This window comes from Oreochromis niloticus, linkage group LG15, assembly GCF_001858045.2.
Source record: "Oreochromis niloticus isolate F11D_XX linkage group LG15, O_niloticus_UMD_NMBU, whole genome shotgun sequence".
NCBI classification, from domain to species: domain Eukaryota; kingdom Metazoa; phylum Chordata; class Actinopteri; order Cichliformes; family Cichlidae; genus Oreochromis; species Oreochromis niloticus.
In genome coordinates, this window is record NC_031980.2 from 35,966,103 (window position 1) to 35,984,697 (window position 18,595).

The window sequence follows — 18,595 nt, forward strand, 5'->3', positions numbered from 1 at the left end:
AAACAAGCCACACTTTTTTTTAAAAATTCGATTTGTACTGTCATGAACATAAAGCATCATCTAACATGCTGAATGAGGCCTGTAGAGTCTGTAGCTCTGGGATTTTTGCAGTTTCATGAGCATTGCGTGGTCTCACCTCGGGGTGAATTTACTGGCACGTCCACTCCTGGGAAGGAGTGTTAAATGCTTTGCACTTGTGAATAGTCATTCTCACTGTAGCATAATGGATGAATTGTTTGGAAATGGCCTTATGACCCTTCCCAGATTGATGAGCAGCAACAATTGCTTCTCTAACATCACTGCTGACGTCTTTCCTCACTGGCACTGTGTTAAAGACACACCTGAACGCTCCAGACCAGAAAACTGGCAAAACTTCTCAATTAATCAAGTGCACTTAGCTGTTTATTACCTTCTCATATGCTCTTTGTTAAATACATAATGACACAATATAGTATATGCTGTGTGCTACTGTAAATCTGAGCTTGTAGTTATCACATTTTTAGACCTGCTAGGAACAGATGAATTTCTTTATTACATCCAGACATATAAAACCTTTGAACTGAAACAGGGTGTAATTTCATTTTGTCAGACTGACACCTGAATTTTACTTTGGCACAATTTAAAAACAAAGTGAGGATGCTTTCTCGCCAAAAGTCAAAGCCCAGCAGTCGAGTCTTTCCTATGACAGATGGCAGCCTTTGATCTAGCCTGAGCCCGAAATTATACTGACGTATTGAGCGAACACTTGAAAGCAAGAGCGCCGAAGTAAAAAGCAGAGTCTCACTTTTATTCATGTGCATGTCAAGATGCAATAGACTGGTGTCAGTCTGAAGCTTCCAACGACTGGCAGGTTCAGGTGTAGGTCTGTACTGCTTACCTGTATACTGGCTGCATCTCTCTGGTGATCCCTATAACTGCTCCTGGAGGAAACCGGTGAAACTCTTGAAAAAGGTCCCTGATGTTGGTCCTGTACTTCAGGTCCAAGTCAAGCTGCACTATGCGCGTCAGACCTGAAATGGAAGCACAGAGGACAAATGCTGATACTAAGTTTAACAGATAATGGAAATAAATCGCCTATTTTAAAAATGATCCCAAGAAAATGTACTTCTGAGTAAAATCTCACTGAAGGATCCATTTCCGTGACCACTAGAACATCATTCAGCTTGGATAACAAGATTTAGTGAGAGAACTGGCCCTTCCAGGAATACCGAGTTAGAGGAAATAGGAGCAGACACTGACAGAGGTTTTGCTCCGAGGTGGCTCGTTTGGCCTCTCTCTGTGCAATGTTAGCACTGACCTAGAAGTAAGAAACACGCACGAGAAGAAAATGTGGAGAGGTATATGACGAAATGTGAACACAGTGGCATAGTATGCAGAGTAAATGCTTAACACTGCACCTTGTGGTCTGGGAAAGAACCTGTAACAACAGTAACCAGGATATTCAAGCCCTCATCAGTTCATTGTTTCAGCTTCCTATATTATTCTGGTTGGCATAGCGATGAAAGGATGGGAAATGCTCAGGAATGAGGCACTGTGGTCACAACATTATTATGAACTGATGAAAACTTAGACTTGTGTCAACTTCGGATGTAAAGTCAACGATGAACACCTACAGGCTGTCGAGTTAACAACATCTAAAGCCGATGGACTGAAAAGATGTGCCGACTTTCTGAGATCCAGGACACTTCAGAACATACTTTTTCTCCTGTTTTTAAATGTCTGGTGATTGCTCCTCAGTCCTACTAATGCGGTCGTACAGTGAAAGACAGTGACCTTTATTATTTAATGTTGCCTAAGTCATTAGAAAATCTCAGCTAGGTCACACATAAACATATTTCAGTGCTTCTGTCTGTTAAAACAAGTGACGTGAAAAGACGACGGCTCAGCAGTGCGGCAGCAACCCGTTTTCTGTGCTCTCCAAACAAGGAAACTGCACATCACAATGGCCGAATGTGCTGTGGCAACACAGAGGGGCTAGGAAGCGTAATCTCTGCGTGGTCAGCGCTGTTTGTTTGTACTAACATGGCTTAACGAGCGGGAATGTAACAGGAAGAGAGCCTTCAGTTCTTACAACATTGCAATGTGGTGGGTTTGATGTTGGACCAATAACTCAACACCAAGTCCTCTGAAGGTGAAAGTGCAGCTGCATGTTTACAAATCAACATTTATTTATTTTTACATTTTTGAGTAATGATAACACAAAGAACCCTGTTGTAGCTCCTACATTGCTATACGTCTTTATATTAATATCTTATATTATTATCTTTAATTATTTATAATTATGCTTTCATCCTGCTTTTAATTAAGCAAAATATGTTCTTGTGCTGATTTGTAATTTCTTGTTTTTCCTCCGTGATTGTTGTAGTGTTTGTTGTCCTCACTTAGGTCAACATCTGTTGTGTTCAAATGTGCTACACAAATAAACTTGACTTGAAAAATGTATTTGTATAGCAAATACGTTTCCTATATTTAAATCTAAATGTATGGTTTAGGATTAAGTCTGTGTTGGTCACAATGGCAGCTCTTGGGAAATAAACTGCCACACCGTCCCCTATATGTTGTTTACCTGCATCTTTATGTTGCTGCATTAGGTTCGATTTTTGTTTTCTCATTAGTAATGTTGGCATACAGTAAATATTAAGCAATTACGGTAAATCAGCCTCATGCTGTAATTGTAGAAAGAAAATCAATTTTGTACTTGTACAGGCCGCACGGGATTTTAAGCCGTATGCGTTTCACTTGTAATATGAGATATTTACACAGAAATATTACACGTGAGGATTTTTAACGTTTAATTTAATCCGTAAGGTAACAAACATGGTAACATAAACGTTATGGTAACAATCAAAAATACATACTGCAAATGCTTTTTTTCCTCGAACAGCGCCTGTAACACGGCTACCTGTAAGTATACGTACGTATCAGTAACACACAAATTACGTTGCTTATGGTTTTTTTTACGGAACAGTGCACAAACAACATTACAACGTCTCTTAACAACCGGTAAAAATACAGACCGTATATATACTACTTAGGGCTGCACGATTAATCGTTAGAAAATCGCGATCTCGATTCATACTTATGTGCGATCTCATTTCCAAATGACAACGATTTAAAAAAAAAAAAAAGACAACGACGATTGTACCGCATTTTGATCCGGGACGTAATCTGCATGAAAACAAGCGCTCACCCTTCCTGCTCAACAAATGACATGGGCGGAGCCTTATACCACGTGATACAGAAGCTGTGCCGTGATGCTCAAATTGGCAGGGAAAAAACAACGGAGAACACGTCAGGGATGACGAGAAAGTAACAGGAGAAAATTTGTGCCGGTCAACCACCCAAACATCAATAACGGGAACCTTATACAGCGCTTCCCTATACACGTCGAACTCCCGCAGGCACAAAGAAATTACGGAGGCTATCACTTATCACCTGACCAAAGATATGGCTCCCATCAACACTGTGCAAAACGAGGGATTTAGGAAAATGATCAACACCCTAGACAAACGCTACACAGTGCCATCCCGCAACTATTTTTCTATTGTTGCACTACCTGCTCTATACACGCAGTGTCGAGCAACGGTGGAGACAGAATTTCAAGCAGTACAACATTTTGCGGCAACCACAAAATGTGAGGCATTTATTGTTTTTATTTTTATTTATTGTTTTTATGTTCAGTTTCAACTGTTACGAAGTTGATGTGCAGTTAATAAGTGCAATAAATATTTATATTGGAAAAGAAAATCGTGAGAGAATCGTGATCTCAATTCTAGGCAAAAAAATCGTGATTCTCATTTTATGCAAAATCGTGCAGCCCTAATACTACTTATCATTTTGATTGGTCTACTGTTACCAGGCAAAATGTTTTTGGCCGCATGGAAAAAATATGCATTAGCCGCACATCAGTATAAGCCGCAGTGTTCACAGTGTGGGAAAAAAGTAGCAGCTTATGACCCGAAAACTACGGTACTTCAAGTCTGAAAGCAGTCAGTGTACACATAAGTCAAACTTCAATCAAACTTTTATGTGCATTTCCTTAGTTTGATTTGGAGATGAGCACGAGATTTGTTTCAATTTTTGTTGAAAACGTCTCTTAATTATTAAATTAATTAATTTCTTAAACTTGTATTTACTAATCTCCAAGCAGACTGAAGGTATCATTTATGAAACATATAAAATTAAACGCACTCATATAGAAAGAGTAGGAAACTTCTATATTGTTCGTTTATTTCAATTACATTTTCTCTACGTATATAATCTTTTGAAAAGAATCCGTCCCTGTGTGATCAAAATACAAAACTCTTTATTTCCCCAAACAGTTAAAGAAAAAATATTGTTACATGGAAAATATGTGAGTTGAGGTCAATCTGGGCCAGGTGCGTGGGTGCTGCATTTACTTATTTACTGCAGGAATAATGTCATTAGCGTGGCCTAGAGCCTGCCTGAGGCTCTGGTCAGATCTGGTCAAACTCAGGCACGGCAACAAAACAACAGAGACACTGTTACCTAACACGATATATATTTATTTATTTTTAAAGTAAGAAAGCGGGTCAACCTCATTAAGCTGTAATAATAGCCTTGATGTGAGCACTTACAGCCTATTTGTATGAGATGCTGTTTTCTGCTTTTACCAAGATTCACTAGGAAATGCCACCAAAAGTACGTTTCCTGATTCAGTATAAACGGTTTACTCCAAACAACGAGGTCCTACAGTCACAAACAGTAAAAATAAAATGGCAAAACAGGACAACAGAAAGCAACTGTACTGCATTCACAAACGTCATTAAGTCTAAGTGACAGTATTTTAGGCTTGCAAACGGCAAAACTGTAGACTTGAAACAAATTCCTGAATGTTACTCTCTGCCAGTATGATGCTAATAAGGTTAACATGTTCGCTAAATTGATGAACTCAAACCTTAACTCGTGCTGAGGACACCTAAGTCAGTTTCTAGAACACAAACTGTAAACAGAGTTTCTGGTGTTGTTCAGTGTGACCGTACGACCAGCTAGGCTCCACCTGTGTTCAATTAAGAGGCCTTCAAGACACCAAACACTTCACTGAAATTAAGCAGCATTATTACAAATCAGAAAACCTGCACACATTCAAATGTGTGATTTCACTGGCAGGTAGGTATACAGACAAAACCTTAACCCTACTAAAACTGTCATCGATATGTGTGACTGTGTCAGGTCTTTGCTAGATTTTTTCCCGTTTCTTAATGACATGACTTTCAGATACTGTTCATCTGGTGTAGGTCGTTTTTCGGGCTTGCCACTTCTTTTATTCTCCACTTGTCCAGTTTCCTCAAATTTTTTAAGGACACATTGTACAACACACTGAGATTTGGCTGAGCTTGTTGGGAGTTATCATGTTGGTGCAAAAATACCAGTTTAAGCCTGTCAAACTGTGTTATCGTTTTCAATTGTTATAGATTCAAATAAAGAAATGGGGAGGAAAAGATGTGTTCTTGCAACAGGCTGCTGCCTAAAACAAAGAAAAACTGGAAAACCATCTCTCAAGACAAATTACATCTGGCTCCTTGGAAGCAAAATATAAGCAAATGAGAGGTGGCTCAAAACCGCTGCTTCTTCCTGGGATTCAGATATCATCTTTGTCACTTTTTCAAAGCGGTTCGCACATTAACAGTGTCACTTTAACCCTGTGTGGAAAACAAAAGACGAGGTCGTAGTAGAGACTCAAGTAGCAGCACGTTTACCTCTCGAGGGGACACAAAAGCACGTAACACCTTTCCCCTAAACAGAACGAGTGTTTAGGAACCTTGTCATTAATTAACAGCTTTCCATTGTGCAATTGTATTTCTCGCCTACTCTCAAAGGACAGAGAATACATAGATCTGTTTTTAAGACATGTAATGACCTGCATGCTACACGTACAAAGGGAACATGCAACATGGTTTTCATGTCCTCATGAAATCTTTATGTTATGCTACTCTACTGTAGCATCAGTGTGGCGTAACCTGCACCTAAATTAATAAAATAACATAAGGACCTCAAAAACATATTGCATTTCTCATATGCGCTGATGAAACATTTTCATATTCAGGCTGTGTACAGGAAAGCGTAATAGAATTCTCTTTTGAAAACAGCAACAAATTTGACAAAACGTCCATCCTTCACACTTGTGCCATTAATCAGAAGCTTCTTTGTCTGCTGCTTATCTCGCCCAGTGATGAGGGCTGTTTTTCAGAGAAACAGTTACATCAAAGACTGGTGCCTAGAAAATAACCCTGCTGTAGCTTTGTGCATCACATACTCTCACCCCCACCTCTCCCAAAACTACCACATTATGCCCTTTCTAGATAAAAGCATTCTTTAAATAGAAATGTGTGACCACTTGGGCACACAGAGCAGACGTGCAACACATGGTTGATCAATAAGCGCTTTAAGGACACGATCTCCAGCGAGATTTTATGTGTTATTTGAATTATTCGCTTTAAACTTTGAGCAGTCTAAAAATTAGACAGTTGGAGCGAACGACATCTCTTAAAATTACTTAAAGGCTCATCTCTTTAAGCTTTCACCGGAACAACTGCCATCACCAACCATCACGCTGAACACGCTTCAGCTTCATCCCTCTTTTTCATGTTAGGATAAATTTAAACTGGAATACGGAGTAACGTTGAAAACATTTGAAAAATGTAAGCTGTTCTCTATTGTTGATCTCTACTGCATGCCCCATGCTGCACACCCATTGAAGTGATCCACAACAGTGCACAACAGAAGAGATCTCTGCCCACAGTCAGCACCCACACAGGAGGCACCGGTATGGACAGTAATGACAGAGCACATCCTTCCTTCCTCACTCCCCAGGGCCTCTGCAGCATGCCACGTGCATGTTCGATACCTGCCCAACCTGCTTTTTTCCAGCTGCGCACCAGCAAATTAAAGAAGTGAGTGACTGAGTTTATTTAAAGCTCGGTACGCCAGAGAACTAACACAGACTTTTCCGACATATCGTCACCCGTCAACAACAGCTTGCAGCTCTATATGTGAAACATGATCTGTTATGTACATTTCTCTCCTCAAGCAAAGGAACAAAGTCATAACTGAGAGGACGGTTGCTGTCAGAAAGGATAAGAACTAAAGGGACTAAATGGGATAAAATGTTCCACGTCTTACTTTCAGGCATGATGTGATGCATAGCTACAGACAGAAAGAAGATGGCGTCGCTGTAATAGGCTCCGGAGCCAGCGCTGAAATGCTTCTGCATGGCTTCCACAATAGGGAAGAGCTTCTGAGTCAGAGCCACGACGTCATGAAACACCACCTGCAGGAATATATGAACAAAATTGAGTCATGAAAGAAAGCTGAGAAAATAATATTGTTTTCAACAACTGGTGCAGCTTGAGGCCACTGTCCGGATTGGACAGGTTTAGTGAGCTCATCATCGTTAACTTCCCCCGCTTACCGTGTCGGTAACCGTCTACTCAAATGTTTATGTCATACTGAAATCCATTTACAGCACACTAAACTATTTGGACTAAATTATGACAAATACTTGAAGCAGTGAGCAATGCTGAGCTACGCACTGTGATAAGGATCAGGGGTGCATGGGATATTTTCTAAACAGAAGATCTGGACTTGAGCTAATGTGAAGTAAAGTAATGAAGAACCTGCCTGTTAGCATGACCCAATGAAGTAACGCTGACTCCACTATGGAAATCCTCTGTAAAGTCAAGGCTCACAAGTTCTGCTGAAATCTTTCCGTTTTGGTGATTTCAGTTCATACGATGGCTGAAAACAGCTGCACCAGTCCACGACCCAAATTCCATTAAGTGCTGCCTTCTTATGTCCAAGTTTCCCTTCATGCTGCCTCTGAGAGCTTCAAATCCCACAACATCTTGTACAGTAGATATCTCTACAGATTAGGGCAAGAGGATTTAAAAAAATACACTAAGTAGTGATTATCATTAAAGTGTTCTTGCAGTAGGAAAAATAAGTAAGTCGATTTGGGCTGGGCTACTTTCTGTTAAGGCCAGACACATGTCAGTGTGGCAAGAAAAAGTCTTAACCCACTGTGATTAGCGAGACTTGTGCATTGATTACTGCAGGGTTAGACGACGTGCATAGAGGTTTTTAAAGTAGAATAGTAAGCAGAGCCTTCAGATATCAGGTCCTTTTTTCTCTCTTTTTAAAAAAATTGAAACGGGCTCCCAGTTTGGATTTAGGAAACATGCACTCTCTTATAAGATTAGACTTAAAATGATCCTCTTTGATAAGGGATATAGTTAGGACTGCATCAGGTGACCCTGAACCATCCCTTAGTTATACTGCAATAGACTTAGGAAGCGAGGGGACTTCCTATGAGGTATTGAGGGCTTTACTCACCTCTTTTCTCTCTCTTTGTGGTTATACTTTTGCATTTTATCATGATTAAGGATTAAATGATTCAATTAGCAATTTTGGCTCTCTCCCATGATGTCCCGTTAGAGGTTTCTTCCTGTTAAAAGGGAGTTTTTACTTCCTATTGTTGCCAATTGCTTGCTCAGAGTCTCCCCTGATCGTTGGGGTTTTCTATTCTTTCTAATATTGTAGGATCTTTACCCTATAATATAAAAAACCTTGAGGCGACTGTTGTTGTGAATTGACGATATAAATAAAACTGAAACCTTAAAGCTTCAGGCAGAACATTTCATCTGTCGATAACTTGCCGTTTTAAAGCTGAACAGAGCAAAACAAGGAAAGGACTGAGCAAATAAATAATACATCCTAAGGTAGCCCTGCCCTAAAGATTCCCCCATCATGATTTACAGTTACATTTACATTGAATACGACGTGAAAGTATTGACTGAGACCTTAAATCTATCAGCATTCACTGAGGTCACAGATTAAAGGAGCCGTATGGTGTTTTTCCCACTAAAGGAATTAAAGGTTTAACTGTTTTCAACATACAGACAATATTTGATGACCTCCCCTGTACCCTTAAAGACGAGCGCTGACACCACAGCATACATCAAAGATGTAATCTTAGTCCATTCGTATAGTTGCTGGGTTTTTTAAAAGGGTAGCTGCATAGAGAGAGACCACCCTCACTAACTTCTGATGCTAACCCAGTCACTTTGTTCTATCAGCAGTCTTGAAATATGAGAGAAGCCACTCAGTTTAGGCTACGTCCACACTAATGCGTTTTCGTTTGAAAACGCATCGTTTTCTCTCCGTTTTGGCCTCCCGTCCACACTGAGACGGCGTTTTCAATTCAATTCAATTCAATTCAATTTTATTTATATAGCGCCAAATCACAACAAAAGTCGCCTCAAGGCGCTTTATATTGTACAGTAGATAGCACAATAATGAATACAGAAAAAAACCCAACAATCATATGACCCCCTATGAGCAAGCACTTTGGCGACAGTGGGAAGGAAAAACTCCCTTTTAACAGGAAGAAACCTCCGGCAGAACCAGGCTCAGGGAGGGGCGGGGCCATCTGCTGCGACCGGTTGGGGTGAAAGAAGAAAAACAGGATAAAGACATGCTGTGGAAGAGAGACAGAGATTAATAACAGATATGATTCGATGCAGAGAGGTCTATTAACACATAGTGAGTGAGAAAGGTGACTGGAAGGGAAAAACTCAATGCATCATGGGAATCCCCGGCAGCCTACGTCTATTGCAGCATAACTAAGGGAGGATTCAGGGTCACCTGGTCCAGCCCTAACTATATGCTTTAGCAAAAAGGAAAGTTTTAAGCCTAATCTTAAAAGTAGAGATAGTGTCTGTCTCCCGAATCCAAACTGGAAGTTGGTTCCACAGAAGAGGGGCCTGAAAACTGAAGGCTCTGCCTCCCATTCTACTTTTAAATACTCTAGGAACAACAAGTAGGCCTGCAGAGCGAGAGCGAAGTGCTCTAATGGGGTGATATGGTACTACAAGGTCATTAAGATAAGATGGGGCCTGATTATTTAAGACCTTGTATGTGAGGAGCAGGATTTTGAATTCAATTCTGGATTTAACAGGAAGCCAATGAAGGGAAGCCAAAACAGGAGAAATATGCTCTCTCTTTCTAGTCCCTGTCAGGACTCTTGCTGCAGCATTTTGGATCAGCTGAAGACTTTTCAGTGAGTTTTTAGGACATCCTGATAATAAAGAATTACAGTAGTCCAGCCTGGAAGTAATAAATGCATGAACTAGTTTTTCAGCGTCACTAAGAGACAAGATATTTCTAATTTTAGAGATGTTGTGCAAATGGAAGAAAGCAGTCTTACATATTTGTTTAATATGTGCATTGAAGGACATGTCCTGGTCAAAAATGACTCCAAGGTTTCTCACAGTGTTACTGGAGGCCAAGGTAATGCCATCCAGAGTAAGAATCTGCTTAGATACCATATTTCTAAGATTTTCAGGGCCGAGTACAATAACCTCAGTTTTATCTGAATTAAGAAGCAGAAAGTTAGCGGCCATCCAGGTCTTTATGTCTTTAACACATTCCTGCAGTTTAACTAATTGGTGTGTGTTACCTGGCTTCATGGATAGATAGAGCTGCGTGTCATCTGCATAGCAGTGAAAATTTATGCTATGTCTTCTAATGATGCTGCCTAAGGGAAGCATGTATAATGTAAATAGAATTGGTCCTAGTACTGAACCCTGTGGAACACCATAATTGACCTTAGTGTGTGAAGAGGACTCTCCATTTACTTGAACAAATTGGAGTCTTTTAGATAGATATGATACAAACCACTGCAGTGCAGTACCTGTAATACCTACAGCGTGTTCTAATCGCTCTAATAGGATATTATGGTCGACAGTATCGAACGCAGCACTAAGGTCTAGCAGGACAAGCACAGAGATGAGTCCACTGTCAGAGGCCATAAGAAGATCATTTGTAACCTTCACTAAAGCTGTTTCTGTGCTGTGATGAGCTCTGAAACCTGACTGAAACTCTTCAAATAAGCCATTCCTCTGCAGATGATCTGTTAGCTGTTTGACAACTACTCTTTCAAGGATGTTTGATATGAAAGGAAGGTTGGAGATTGGCCTATAATTAGCTAAGACTGCTGGGTCTAGAGATGGCTTTTTAAGTAAAGGTTTAACTACAGCCACCTTGAAGGCCTGTGGTACATAGCCGATTATTAGAGATAGATTGATCATATTTAAGATCGAAGCATTAATTAATGGCAGGACTTCTTTGAGCAGTTTTGTAGGAATGGGGTCTAAAAGACACGTTGATGGTTTGGAGGAAGTAATTATTGAAGTTAACTCAGAAAGATCAATTGGAGAAAAAGAGTCTAACTTAACATCGATGGTACTAAGAGTAGCTGTAGATAATATTACATCTGTGGGATGATTATTGGTAATTTTTTCTCTAATGATAAAAATTTTATTTGTGAAGAAGTTCATGAAGTCATTACTAGTTAACGTTAAAGGGATTGTTGGCTCAGTAGAGCTCTGACTTTTTGTCAGCCTGGCTACAGTGCTGAAGAGAAACCTGGGGTTGTTCTTATTTTCTTCAATCAGTGACGAATAGTAAGATGTTCTGGCTTTTGCGGCTTTTTCACTGATGGAAAACGCAGCGTTTTGAAAATGCATACATTTGGAAACGGTGCTTTCACGTCACAGTGTGGACAGCAAAAACGCAGACTTTCTAAAACAATGACACATGTTAGTCATATGATGCAGTCATGTGACCAATTAAACTAAGACAGCGGAGGGCATTATACAGCAAAAAGATTCATATCAGTCTGTAGATGCTCCAGATAGCTTTTCTTCAAATTCTTTAATTCTCACTCGCTTTTGCAACTTTGTACTTTTGTGTTACTCGCAGCAACAACTCCACCTCACTGTTAGTCCATTTAAAAAAACTCGGTGCTTTTCCTCAACATTCTGCCGCGACGTTTCAAAGAGCCGGAAAGTAAATAAGCGGCAGACAGATATGAGGCAGGTCGGATCTTCTTGTGTTTCACGCATGCGCAGTACTGGAACGTAAGCATTTTTTGCCATTTCAATGTGGACGCACAACTCTGTGAAAACGACTGAAAACGCTAGTGTGGACGAGGAAGCGTTTTCAGATGAAAACGCTGTTTTCAAATCTATCCGGGCTCGTGTGGACGTAGCCTTAGAGGGCCGAGAGGCTTTCAGGAGGTAAAGAGTTAAGGGATTAAATGTATTGTTCAGGTGGATTTGTGAAGAAAAGGAAAGAAAAAGGTCATAAAAAGTCCCAGGTAATCTGTATTGGTACAGGGAAACCTTATCAATTCCCAGTGCAGGCTTATGTGAAAGCATTAAAATACTGTGTCCTGGTTTAATGAACAGTAGTTATTTTTGCAACACACCCAGTTCCAACTTTCAAAGCCCCAAAAACTTCACACTGTTGTGCATGTTTATTCTGACACTCGTACTCATAAAATCTTACCTGTGGCACATAAATGGAAAGCCAGAGAGTTTTCACTTTTGTTTGACCGACAAAAACCAGGCAGAGAAACTTGAGCACATCATTCGAGCTCTGATGTTTTAAAATATCAGTTGATCGAGTAATATTAGCAGTGGACTTGAAAGGCTGGACATGTTTGGCAGCCGCCGTGTTGCTTTTGAAGGCGTGCCAGGACTGAGCAAAAGTTCCTTTTTTGACTTCTGTGGCCTGACTTGAGCAGCGCTCCCTTCAGAGAGCAGAGAGTTTGAAAAGATTCAGACTTTGCGCTTACTTAATGAGCAATAACATGTTTTTGAATGAAAAGCTACAGAAATTATGAATATATGTAACCTAAAAATGGAGGATGGATGCTTACAAAGTGGATTTGATAATGTGGACACAAAAGTCTCTGTCAGCATGACATTAACTTCAGGAATCTCCAGGAATATGAGACATTAACCTCGTCCTTGAACCTGAACTTTACAGGATAAATAGAAATCAGTGACCTCAAAAAGCCTTCTTGAGTTTTATTAAATCTATTTTATGCGTTGATCTTGTGTTTCCTAGATCATCCTGAGCGACTTATTGTTGCCTTTTATGCCCTCTTATCAGCTGCAGAATACTCGCACATTGTACGATGGCTCCGACACAAAAACACCGCCATTAGGAAGCAGATATTAACCCAGGAATTATATCACAACACTGCTTAATTCCTGCGAGCTGTTAGCACTGCATGACACACTGCTCAAGTGAGTTCCATGAAATATGGTTAGGGAGTAAAGTGCGTAACCTCTAGGCAGCGTGACTCTGCAGTCTCTCTGTTGCAAATGTCAAGTGGGTCATTTAATGTGCTGCTGCTGGGAAGCAACGTAGCCTAAAATACATACTTATCTAATCCTCGTGCTTCTTAAAGTTAAATCATTAACAGGAATGAGCCTCAAGATGAGCAGACAAAGATGTCAACACTGCCCTTGTCAGACCCCGAGGAGTCTCTGTCCCATCTAAACTGCTGGTATACGTTTCTCTAAGCAGGAGAGACAGCGGCTGTGCTCGCGTCGGTGACGGCAGAAGGCTGTTTTAGGATTCATGATCTAGAAACATGTTTGTTTTTTTTAAAATCGCTGGAATGATATTATGAGACTCATGAAAAAAAAAGACTGAATTTATGGAGCGTGTAACTTAGATTTTAAAAAAAAAACCAACAACAAAAAGCACTGTCAAGATGTGTTTACGTCAGACTAAAGGTGAGGGGGTCTGCAGTACAGAAAGCTGCTGTGGGTCATTTAGCATCTGAGATCATACTGAGAGGAAACCAGGGGAGAGAGGAGCATGAAGCATACGTGGCAAGCCAGAGATGTTTGAGATAATTACAGATTTGGGGAAGAGGTGGCTGGCCTGAAAATCTGTGCACAGCAGATGAACAGTATCTGAAAGTCATGTCTAAAAGGGAAAAAAGACAAAGCAGAAAAGACCTGAAACAGGACCTGAGAGATGGATCTGGTGCTTAGTCGATCCATCTACTGTTTACTAAAGCCTGATCACAAACAGTCTCAGTGGAAGGGTGGCTGTCAAGAAGCCGTTTGTAATGAAGGGAACAGGAGGAAAAGGCTGAAATACGTCAAATTACACAAGAACTGGACTGAAAACCAGGAGGTCAGGAGAGAGGTACAACAGTGGAGCTGCATTTCAAGCAGTGGTTTTGGGGATGTTGTCAAAAAGTGATGAAATCATGAATGCAGAAAACTACAGCCAGACTTTGCTCCACCATTCAAAATCATCTGTGAAGCGTCAGATTGGCAACTTCATTTTTCAACATGACAATGATCCCCAACACACTGCCAATGTAATAAAAGCAAACATGGAGTGAAAAACACATCAGTTGTCGATTGGCCTCCACAGAGCCCGGACCTTAACATTATTGAAGCAGTGTGGGGTCATCTTGACAGAGAACAGAACAAAGAAGAACTTTGAATGTCCTTTAAGAAGCCTGGAGAGCTATTCCTGAAGTCTACTTACAGAAATGGGAAGAAAACTCACCCAAGAGAGTTCAGGCTGTTTTGAAGATCGAACAAATACTGACTTTCAAGCTAATTAGAATTGTTTTTCCCTTCTATGCTGTATTTCCATGTGTGTTTCCACATGTTTCAATGAATCCGTGCACCCATTTTCCTAGCAAAATATAAAGATATGAGTGGTGGCTCAAGACTTTTGCACAGAACTGTATATCTAGAGTAAGAAGGACATAATTGTGACAGAAATAGTAAATGTGAAAGGAAAGAAAATACCCAGAAGTCAGGTTTAGCATTTCCGCACCAACACAGAGGAACTCTTGTCTGACCAAGTCCCTGCTAATGCTTTAAGCAAATATAACCCAAAATGTGTTTTTGACACAACATTTTTTTAATATTCATGCAGCAGTCCTCTGAGGACTTAGCTCTGCATAGTAAAACTTGTCCACTAGAAAGGTCTGAGTACGGTCTGATTGCAAAAGAATCAACTGAACGGGATCGGATCCAACCTGCAGCCACTAAACTGCCAAGATGCCAAGCTGAGCAGATCCCTGACCAATCCCAGCAGGAATGCGATCAGCAAAAGAGCAGTGGAACATCCACAGCAGATGTTTTATAAGATGAGACATTCCTGAGAAAGGAGGCCCTGCCTGTCGAGGAAGATCTGAAAAGGGAGATTGTAGTTTGTAAGCCAGTTTACGACGGTGTGCTCTTCTAGAAATACTAAACAGGAGAAAGTGGGTAAGATATGCATGTAACAGAAAGAGCACAAGAGGGGGGAAATAATCCTGTTTTTTGGCAGGAAAAACACAATAAGGGAGGGATATTCCCATGTGTGAGGCATCAGCTTGGCAGGAAAACACTGCCCCCCTGTGTTTCAACTGTAAATAGCAAGTACAGCCATGTGTTTCTTAAACGGAAGGATTTTTGACTAAAAGGTCAAGTAGCTTCATGGGAAGTACGTATCAAAGGAAAAAGCGCGCCAGCTCTATTCAGTGATTAGTCAAGGTGTTACAAAAGTTAGACACTTCTATCAGAAGCTCCCTTTTTAAAATAAAAATTATCCTTCTCACTCATTCAGTGCAAAAATATAAATACCTTCCCAGAAACTGTGTGTGGATCATGAGCATTTTGGGCTCTAAAAATAGGATCTGTTACCCACAAGAATTTACATAAACATATGTTTTGCCCATCTTATCTCTCCCTATTAGAAATAGAGATATCTTAGAAATATAAATCAAGCTGAACACACTTAGTCTGTCAAGTGTTTAACTGCATAAATCACTTACTCCTTTGTTTTGTTATTAACAAATATGTCAAAATAAATATATACTTGGTAAGAACACTAATAAATAAGTTAACAGCATTTACTGGAGTCAGTGTCAAGAAATACCTCGTATTTAAACGTTGCATCAAGGAAAAGCTCCTGCAGCATCCTCTTGCCCAGTTCTTGGCTGGCCTGGTCACTCACAAAGTGGAGAACCAACACCTCTCCTTCCAAGAAGTGTCCGTGTTTCACCATGGACAGCATGGCCACTCGGAATTTATCCTGCAAGCTCCGGCTCTTGTCCACTTTGGTGAACATCATTAGCACGTGGTACTGTTGGTAACCAGCTTCAGTGTCCGCTTTCCTGGACGTCAAAGCGTCGCCGTCTCCTTCTACACCTCGCTCTTCCCCTCCTTGCTCCTTTGGCTCGTCTGGGTGTGAGAGCCTGGTGTCCATGGTGAGGTCTGCATCGTTTCTGTTGGTGTTGTGACTGGCCTGGGTCTGCTTGATCCTCTTTGTGGTGCTGGAGAAATTCTGCCTCTCTGAGCCAAAGTAGTAAAAAGCTACAACAGCGAGTGCAGCAGCCAGGAGAAGCACCAGCTGATAGGACCTGAATGTACTGATCCTACCCATGATTCTGGCTACTACCCTTAAGAAGCCCATACCTCCCTGCTGGCGTCATGAGAACGGGAGCGTGAGTGGGAAAATTTTCACCATTTCATGTTCTTTGACTTCATAGATTTTCCACATTCTCCTGCAAGAGTAACAAAAACAAACATCTGCTTTAGTTTTAAGCTTTGGTGTGTACCATGAAACTAAATATCAGCCAAATCTAAGTGAAGCATTACGATTGATGATCTATTCTGGCTAAGCCATTAAAAGATGTTACTTCCATGGTCTTATAAATTCATCTTTGAATGTTTTTCCTTTTAATTCAATTCAATTTTTATTTAAATAGCGCCAAATCACAACAACAGTCGCCTCAAGGCGCTTGAGCACTGCTATTCCGATCCTGGGATACGCAACAAGATCCGGAGTAGAGTCCAGGGGCTAGAGGCGTTTGCTTTGGCTGTGTGTTGGGCGGCATTCCTTCCTTTTAATGTTATTGCCATCCTTAGTTGACAAAACAGCTGATTTATTATATTTCAATATTATTAGCCCCCTGAAAAACTCACCATACCACAAACCACTGTTGTGCTTTAACTTTGTAATGCTCAATGCTCAAACTGAGGCTTATCTTCCAATGTGACACAACAGTATGAAAAGTTCAGCAAAGGTTTGAGCTGTCCGTTGAGAAAGCATCACGCCAAAAACAAACAAAATCAGTTTAGAATTTAGAAAAAGAATTGTTTATGCCCACAAAGCAGGAGATGGATACACAAAGTTATTGCAGTGTTTTCAAGTGTGAAGAAACAGAAAAGTGAGAAGTTGCATCAAAAAATTCAAAGAGAGTCACAGAGTACAGAACAAGCCTGGCAGCCTGTGAAAGGTTTCAAAGACTCTGGAAAGAAAACAAGCGAGAGATGTGTCTAAAGACCCCAGAACAACTGCCAAGGCATGAGTGAATGACTTGGCCAGTTGGGAATTGTATTCTCAAAGAAGAAAATCAGCAGAACCCTGCAAAGAAATTGGACTGCAAGGTTGAAGATTAAGAAAAACTTGACTTCGGATGAACAGATATCTTTAAGACAGACTGAAGTGTACTAAGAATAACCGAAGAAGGATTATGCATATTACAAGCATGTCAGATGTGAAGAAACTAGAGCACCGAAGTAAACATTACAGGCTGGTCTGCACAAAGCCTGTGGGTTGAACTGAAGACCAAAGCCCATGCCAAAAGACCACCAAAATCTAGAGATTCACCAAAGAGAAGAATAGGCTGGGATTGTTGAAAACTACAACACACTATTACCACCAAAAAAAGACTATTATCATCAAAGGGGCTATTAATTTTGACCCCGGTAGTTGTTTGTTAAAGTAAGATCATGTAGACATCCCAAATAAAACTAGGATGCTTGGAAAATCTGCTAAAAATTCCTTGTCCTGTTTAACAGCACTTAGGAAAGACTTAAAAAGGCAAAATCTTTCATATAGAGGCTAATAATGATGTGCTCATCTATGAAAGTGTCTTGATTTTAACATGTTATTCTTTGGATCAGTGCATTACATAAAGAAAATAAATCAAATTAAATATTGTTGTTGGGCAAACAGTGATTATATTCAATATAAACACCAACTCTAACCCCAAAGATACAAAACAAAACACAGAAGTGCATCCACTTGCCTGTCTCATGCTCTTGATCTCTGTGGTTCAACCTTATCAGCTTATCCAGGGAGTAAGCTGTCCTGAGATCCCCTCGGTTTATGTAGCAGCTTCTGTCTCATTTACTAAATTTCATCCTCACGTTTTGAAAGATAAAACTAAGACAAACACTACGGAAACCTGTTGACATCCCGCCTAAAACGGATGCTAAGCTAGCCAGCAACGTGCCTAGATGTGGGTCGTTGAGTAGCCCCTACAGCGATGATTATTCAGTACACATATCAAGGGAATTAATCAGGGTTTGCTTGTTAAAAATTTCGCCGTATATGCGCAAATCGCTGTCGTCTGAAAACGATTTGTGTATAATAGCGTCGTTTAGGGTAAGGAGGTAAGAGTATGCACTAACATCAGATGGAGAAGCCACCAGCTAACAGCCTAGCAACAGAATCATGTGACATAACCTTAAACACACCCACCTGGTTTCAGCCGTATTCCGACTCGTGTTGCCTTTATGTGATGTAGGGAAAAAATAGAGCTATTTACTCTCCAGCGCATTTCTCTTGTTTCAGGTTTATGAAACACTATTTCATTTATTTTACAGAACATTAGTCAAATCAAGTTTATTTATATATCACATTAAAGCACAACAGACTTTGAGAATTACCTCAAAATGTTTAATTTCGAGATAGG

The 18,595-nt window shown here is 40.4% G+C and overlaps 1 protein-coding gene across 1 annotated transcript in view; it reads right to left on the reverse strand.

The window, feature by feature from the left end:
- Nucleotides 1–18,391, reverse strand: part of xxylt1 (xyloside xylosyltransferase 1) — a 31,816-nt gene extending 13,425 nt beyond the window's left edge. The window contains exons 1-4 of the mRNA XM_019346285.2: nt 17,927–18,391; nt 15,769–16,396; nt 7,144–7,291; nt 878–1,010 (exon numbers count right to left, since the gene is read on the reverse strand). Coding sequence (XP_019201830.1) covers nt 878–1,010; nt 7,144–7,291; nt 15,769–16,305 — 818 coding nt within the window. The 5' untranslated portion in view covers nt 16,306–16,396; nt 17,927–18,391. The remainder of the gene's footprint in view (nt 1–877; nt 1,011–7,143; nt 7,292–15,768; nt 16,397–17,926) is intronic.
- Between the last annotated feature and the right edge of the window lie 204 nt (nt 18,392–18,595).